Source organism: Bos indicus, chromosome 13 (genome assembly GCF_029378745.1).
Source record: "Bos indicus isolate NIAB-ARS_2022 breed Sahiwal x Tharparkar chromosome 13, NIAB-ARS_B.indTharparkar_mat_pri_1.0, whole genome shotgun sequence".
Lineage (NCBI taxonomy): Eukaryota > Metazoa > Chordata > Mammalia > Artiodactyla > Bovidae > Bos > Bos indicus.
The window spans coordinates 64,464,431-64,471,006 of record NC_091772.1 but is presented as its reverse complement, the minus strand read 5'-3'; the positions used below and the strand labels follow the sequence as shown (position 1 = coordinate 64,471,006).

The 6,576-nt window shown below is 49.2% G+C and overlaps 1 protein-coding gene across 2 annotated transcripts; it reads right to left on the bottom strand.

Annotated features, from left to right (window-relative positions):
* Window positions 1–1,612: 1,612 nt before the first annotated feature.
* On the bottom strand, window positions 1,613–6,302 carry PROCR (protein C receptor). Of its 2 annotated transcripts, none has more exons than XM_070801561.1 (4): window positions 6,045–6,302; window positions 3,130–3,381; window positions 2,529–2,807; window positions 1,613–2,273 (listed from the first exon to the last, which is right to left on the bottom strand). In XM_070801561.1, exons 1-4 carry the CDS (start codon window positions 6,118–6,120, stop codon window positions 2,152–2,154), a joined length of 729 nt encoding a protein of 242 aa, XP_070657662.1. In that variant the 5' UTR covers window positions 6,121–6,302; the 3' UTR covers window positions 1,613–2,151. The 2 variants fall into 2 exon arrangements, with proteins under 2 accessions (XP_070657662.1, XP_019827870.1); XM_019972311.2 differs by having other exon boundaries at window positions 1,613–2,270; window positions 6,045–6,299.
* Between the last annotated feature and the right edge of the window lie 274 nt (window positions 6,303–6,576).

Genomic DNA, 6,576 nt, shown 5'->3' with positions numbered 1-6,576 from the left:
ACTTAAAAAGAAATACAGTGGGTCAGAATGGCTGAATCTTTATACTTTATACCCTGGTTTTGCTCAGTCACTGGGTGAGAACACTCCCAGGATGAGCATGACCTTGTGCAGGACTGTGCTCTGAAGTGAGACAGACACTAAGGGAACGGGAGTCTTTAGAGGTTATCTGCTGATTATCTTTCCTTGAAGGCAGAACTGGGTGGGATACCTGTTGTGCCTACCAGAGAAAGAGATGAATTATGACATTGTGAACAAAGCAATAGAGTGGAATGGAGGGAGAGGATTCTACAGATACTGTATTTTGTAGGTGGGGATGAAGGGGGAGTAAACGAAGGTTAACACTGAGGTCTCTACATTGATATGATTTGATGGTAATTCTGTTTAACCTGGAGTAAACAACAGATGAGAGAGAACAGGATTGAAGAGAAAGATAAGGAATATCATTTTGAACATGTTGACTCTGAAATGTCTGCAAATATTGAGGTAGAGATGATTTCAAAAATCAAGGCAAATGGGGGAGGATCAGGAGCTCAGCAGCAAGTGCCAAATTTATTAAGTATACATATATTGTCTTATATGGTGGTATGGTGGTGGTTTAGTCACTAAGTTGTGTCTGACTCTTGTGACCCCCATTGACTGTAACCTGCGAGGCTCCTTTGTCCATGGGATTTCCCAGGCAAGAAAACTGGAGTGGGTTGTCATTTCCTCCTCCAGGGGATCTTCCCGACCCAGGAATCGAACCCACTTCTGCACTGCAGGCAGTTTCTTTACTGCTGAGCCACCAGAAAGCCCATTTATCTTTTATATATATATATATATATATATATATATATAATTTAATACTCATAATGCCTCTATTAGGTAGGTATTGTTATACCCTTAAGGGTTATTTATTATATCCTTTTTGTATATTTTATTATACCTTTTGTTTATGAAGTGAGGAAGTTAAGTGCCTGGCTCAAGGAGGTAAAACTTGAGTCTGTCTTATGACAAAGCACATGCTCTCAAAGACACCATGATGTTTCCCCACGGAAACCACCATATGTAGACAGTATTTGAAGTCATGGAAGTTAACAGGTCACCGGAAATGGTACAGTTTAAGGGGGCACAAAAGGAGCCAAAAAAGGAATTCTAAGGAAGTCACCATTTCAAAGGTGAATTGAGGAAGCTGACACATGCAAATGGACTGACTAAGAGGCCAGAACAGTTTTTAAAAGTGAGAAGTATGCTATCTCAGAAGTTAGGGTAAAAAGAAATTCCTAGTCCACAAAGTGAATTGTTGCAAATGTCATGGAAGATGAAGGTTTCACATGTAGAGGTCACTGATGATCTTAGAGCAGTTTATAGACAAGTCAGACTGCAGTGGGTTGGATAGTGAGTGGGAGATGAGGAAGCAGAAGCAAAGGGTACAGGTTAAGGAATTCCCTGGTTAGGGAACTAGATCCCACGTGCTGCAACTAAAGATCCCACATGTTGTAATTAAGACCTGGCACAGCCAAATAAGTATTTTTTTTAAAAAAGAAGTTTTCTCTTTCTTAAAAAAAGGTGGGGGGTGGGTGTATAAGTTACTTTCCCCAAAGTTTTGCAAAGTAGAGGAAATAATAATGCTGTATACATAAGTAAGGAATTTTATTAGTTATTATTATTGATTACTTAATAACTCCTTGCTCCCATATTACTTGAATTTCACACTTTCATCATTTCTCTGGTTACCACTACCTCTATTGCACCAGTGTCTCTTCCCAAATCTAACATCCCTGAAAGCACAGAATGTTGGTTATTTGGGTTGCGGATGACTTGTTTTACTTGGTTGTGTGTTTTGAATGCCTCAGATTCTGTCTTTGAAAGAAGGGCCATAGACCACCTCCGTTGCCCCAACTCCATCATCTGTTTTCTACAAATACAAATAAGCATTCACTTCCCAGACCAATTCAGCAAAATATAGGAGTTCTTTGGTTCTTAGCAAGCCGAGTACCATGTCTACCTAGGCTCCTCCCCTTCCTTCCCCCAAACTCTTGGTGGGCAGATCTCAGAGAAGAAATGAGCTGCCACTCTAAATCTTCTGGAATATAATGTCCCAGATGGAGAGTGTGCACAGTTCTGCAGTGAGCTGAATCAGTCTAGCCTTTTTCCAGCGAGGGCTGGAGAGAATCAACACCGCCGCCGTCCACCTGTGCACAGGAAGATGCCTACAGCCACTCCAGTGACGATGAAACAGCCCACCAGGACGCCCAGGACCAGTGAAGTGTAGGAACGGCCTGTTTGGCTTCCTGCTGAACGTGGGAAGAGTTAGCTTGAAGAACATACCCCCAAACAAGTGAGTCCATGGTTTGAGTCAAACCCCAAAGGATTTCTTCCCCAAAGGAAGTAGAGGAGGGGCTAGTTTACCAATTCACATAAGATGTGTGTACTCAGTCCCAAATCGCCAGCCCTGGGCCTCCTGTTGCTCAAGAGGTATCCATCTTTCAGTTCCACCCATTTGCCTGGAACCCACCCAACACATAGGTCCCTCCCTGAGCCCATCATACCTTTCAAGTTGTTCGTGGTGATGTGTTTCTGTATGTATTGCACACAGGTGTCCTGTAGAAATTCCCTCAGTTCGTACCGAGTTCGATTGTACTTGTTTAGCTGGTCAACCGTGTAGGTGACCACTCTGGATGGTGCATGAGGTTCCGCCACCCATGAGGCTGTTTTTGGCTGGAAATTTACAAAGGAGCTCCCATTCACAGCCACTTCGAAGAAGACACGGGCTTCCGAGCCCTCAGGAGGCAACTCGCAGCCCAGGAAGCAGCGAATGATCAGAGGAACTGTAGGTAGGGGATTCAGGATCAGGGGACAGTGTGGAAAAGGTGTCAGGTGTGAGGAGGAAACGGAGATCAGGGTGCAAGGTGGACCAGGGACAGGGACTCCCAACAGGGACTACCCCGAAGCCTTGCCAAGCAGGAAAAAGCTGACAGAACGTCAGCTAGGATACCGACTCTTCTCCAGCCTCAAGCACCCAGCCCAGTACTCGGCCCCGACTCGTTCTTCCATAAGCCCGCCCCCTCGTTATGGCCCGCCCACAGGCCACGCCTCCCATCTCAAGAGGGCCCGCCCTCGCCAGCCCCGCCCCCCGTGTGCTTCACTCACAGGTCACGCCCCGCTCCTGGTGCACCACCTGCACCAAGCCCACGAACTCCTCCAGGTAGCGATTCAGGTATATCTTCGTGAGTGCCCAGCTGTCGGGCTCCTGCAAGGGCTGCAGCTGTTGGATCGAGACATTGCGGCCTGGGCCTTCCAGCACGTGCGTCAGGACCCCCCCCAGCGTCGCGTTGCCCCGGTGCCACACTTGAGAGGGGTTGCGGAAGTAGGAGACCTGGGTCATGTGGAGGTCCCACGGGCCTGGGGGCGGAAATCAGAGCGTCTGGTTCTGGGCCGGCGTGGGAGGGGTCAGCGTGTAACTCGAGATAATAACCCCCTACCCAGAGGTCAGCCGCCCACCCTGGCCCTTTATAAACATAAACTGCCCTCCTACCCTTCCACCCATTTGACGCTGTCAAGTAACCCTGTCAGGAGGGCAGGACAGGGGTTATTATCTTTGTTTTACAGATGAGGAAACTGAGGCTAGACGTGCAGAAGCCACTTGCCCCAGGAAAATCCAGACGAGTGGAAGAGCCACTCTGACATCCTTTCAAGCTCTCACCCCTTCCTCCCCCCCACCCCCTCCCCATCCCCCCGCCATTTCCAGTTAGTTATTAAATCCTGGTGGCTCAGACACCTGCAATGAGGGAGACCTGGGTTCAATCCCTGGGTCCAGAAGATCCCCTGGAGAAGGAAATGGCAACCCACTCCAGTTTTCTTGCCTGGGAATTCCCATGGACAGAGGAGCCTGGCGGGCTACAGTCCATGGGGTCGCAAAGAATCGGACATGACTGAGGGACTAACACATTTTCACATGAAGACCCAATTTCATCTCCTATTCTCTGCCTCTTCTGCCGCTGCCCTACTTCAGGCCTTAGTCGTTCTCATCTGGACTGGAGTAGTGATTTCCTTATCCCCTCCACTCATCTTTTAGTCTCTCCGCTTTTTATCTGACCTCCACCCGGCCCAGAAATAACACTACATCCTTCTGCTTAAAATCTTCCAGGGACACACTCCTCTATCAACAGCAACAACAATAATAGCTGCTGCTGCTAAGTCGCTTCAGTCGTGTCCGACTCTGTGCGACCCCATAGACGGCAGCCCATCAGGCTCCACCGTCCCTGGGATTCTCCAGGCAAGAACACTGGAGTGGGTTGCCATTTCCTTCTCCAATGCATGAAAGTGAAAGTCACTCAGTCGTGTCTGACGCTTTGAGACCCCATGGACTGCAGCCTACCAGGCTCCTCTGCCCATGGGATTTTCCAGGCAAGAGTACTGGAGTGGGTTGCCATTGCCTTCTCTGAATAATAGCTATTGAATGCTTATTATGACCTGGGCACTATACTTTACATGCACTATTATCTTATTTGTGCCTTCCTCCCATTAAGTTGATGTACTAGCTACTATTATTAACCCCATCCATATGGAAAACAGACAAGTGGCATAGGAGAGTTAAGATTAGCATGCAGGCCGTCTGAATCCACTCAACTACACTGTCTCCCTATAAGCTATCTGTCTATAGAATCAATCTAAAGTCTTTAGCCCGACATTCAAAGCTTCCCGAAGGCTGGTTCCCCCACCACCCCCTCGCCGTCTCCCCCTCCTCCCAGCCCTTTTGGTCTCTTCCCTATGCTTAGATAGTACATCAGTACTTGGAGTCTGTCATGCTGCCTTTCGGCTGACATGTGAATAGCATGGCAGGGTTGCTCTGCCTCTTGGCAAACTTCTATTCATGCTTTAAGGCCCAGCTCTATTGCCCTGTCCTTAGAGAAGTTCTCCTAATGCTTCTCCTCTTTGCCCTCCCATACACAGTGGGTCAATTTCAGTAATCCCAGATTCTGCATAACTATCTTCAAACACACAGACTTCCATCCCTCTTGGTGCTGGAATCATGTCTGGTTATCTCTGCCTCCTACACCTGCCAAGGGCCTGGCATGGAATTGGTGCCCAGAGAATGTCTGAGGAGGGAATGAGTCCCAGGTTGTAAATCTGTGTGTGTGGGGATGTCTCTGTCCATGTCTGCATCTGAGAAGTTGTGCTCTGTATCTGTAGATGTGAATAAGTATATCTGTGTGGGTCACCCCCAGACAAGGTTCTTACCTGCTAGGTGACCAGTCTCCTTTGTAAAATGGAGATAATAGTATTACCCACCTTGCAAAGATTTTGTGGAGGTTAGATGAGTCAATACACATCTTAACTGTAGTGAGCACTCATTGAATACTGGTTATTTGCTGTCTCTCTGGGGCAGGGGGTAGGGGAGACTGAAGCTACAGGGACTGCAGGAGAGGAGAGAGGAGGCCCTTGTGCAATTATAATACAGGGTAGAAACTCCCCTTCTCTGCTTAAATGGAGCCACTGTGACAGCCTGATCCCCATTAAGTTTTCCTACTAACTACAGCTTGTCTTTCCCCTGAGTTTCCTCTCACCAGTCTTCCTCCACTGTCTCTAGTCTCCTCTTCTGCCTCACAGTTCTCAGTCCGAGTCTTTCCCAAAAACTCCCATCACTTCTCCCAGTGTCTCTCATTCCTTCCATCTCTCATCTTATCTCTTTTCCCATCTTCCCTAAACTCACCTCCATCCACCATCACCCTCAGACCTCTCCCTCTCCAGACTTTACCCACCCACCTCTCCCCTCTACCCATGGCTAATTCTCTCACCCTTTCTACCAGCCCCTTTCCCATTTGTCTAGTTTTGTTTCCCCCTAGCCTCCTCCATCTCCCCCTTCCCAGGAGCTGAACTGTAACTTCCTCAGCTTGGCTTGGGGACACAAACCAGTCCCTAGGATCGCCTGCCCACTGGAGAGATCCAGCTGGCTGCAGGCCCAGAACCTGGGGGATAAACTCTCCTCTGGTCTTGCCTGGGTACCCAGACAGGCTGAGAGTCCCTGGAACCATCCCAGGACAGGACATATGCCATCGACTCACCATCTGAGGCTTCCTGGCTGCAGAGGGCCCAGCCGGGCAGGAGCAGTGGCAGCAGGGGCAGCAGTGTTGTCAACATTCTTTGCTGAGGTTCTCAACCCCACCTGGGCTCTTGGCTCTGGCAGACTGGGGGCTCCGGCCGGCTGCTGCCTAGGAGAAGAAGAAATGAGGACTGTCTGGGAGGGGAGAAGGCTGGACGGAGGAGGCTGGAAGGTGGCCAGGGCTTGGGAGGAGAAAGAGGGCGGCAGGCTTATAAAGCGTTATTCTTACCCTGTCTCATTTCCTACTAGGGGGCTGGCCTCCCTCTTCCCCTCCCTCTGCCCCGCCCGCATCACACCCTCCTGCCCAGACCTGCCTTTTCCCTTTTCCCTGGGCCACTTCCAAGGAACAGTGAGCGGAAAAGGGGGAGAAGGGCCAGAGAGAAGTCCTGCCCTCGCTGAGTCAGGGGGTGGGGCATCCACTTAGAGCAGATTTTAGGATGTTGAGATCAGCATGCTTCTGATGAGGAAACTGAGGCCCAGAGAGTACCCAAAGT

Bases quoted from the DNA above. Each gene is read 5' to 3' on its own strand.
- PROCR (XM_070801561.1), bottom strand. From the start codon at position 6,120: ATGTTGACAACACTGCTGCCCCTGCTGCCACTGCTCCTGCCCGGCTGG. The intron at 2,808-3,129 runs GTGAGTGAAGCA...CCCTACCTACAG, and splicing joins CCAGGAGCGGGGCGTGACCT to TTCCTCTGATCATTCGCTGC. The intron at 2,274-2,528 runs GTATGATGGGCT...TCCCACGTTCAG, and splicing joins CACCACGAACAACTTGAAAG to CAGGAAGCCAAACAGGCCGT.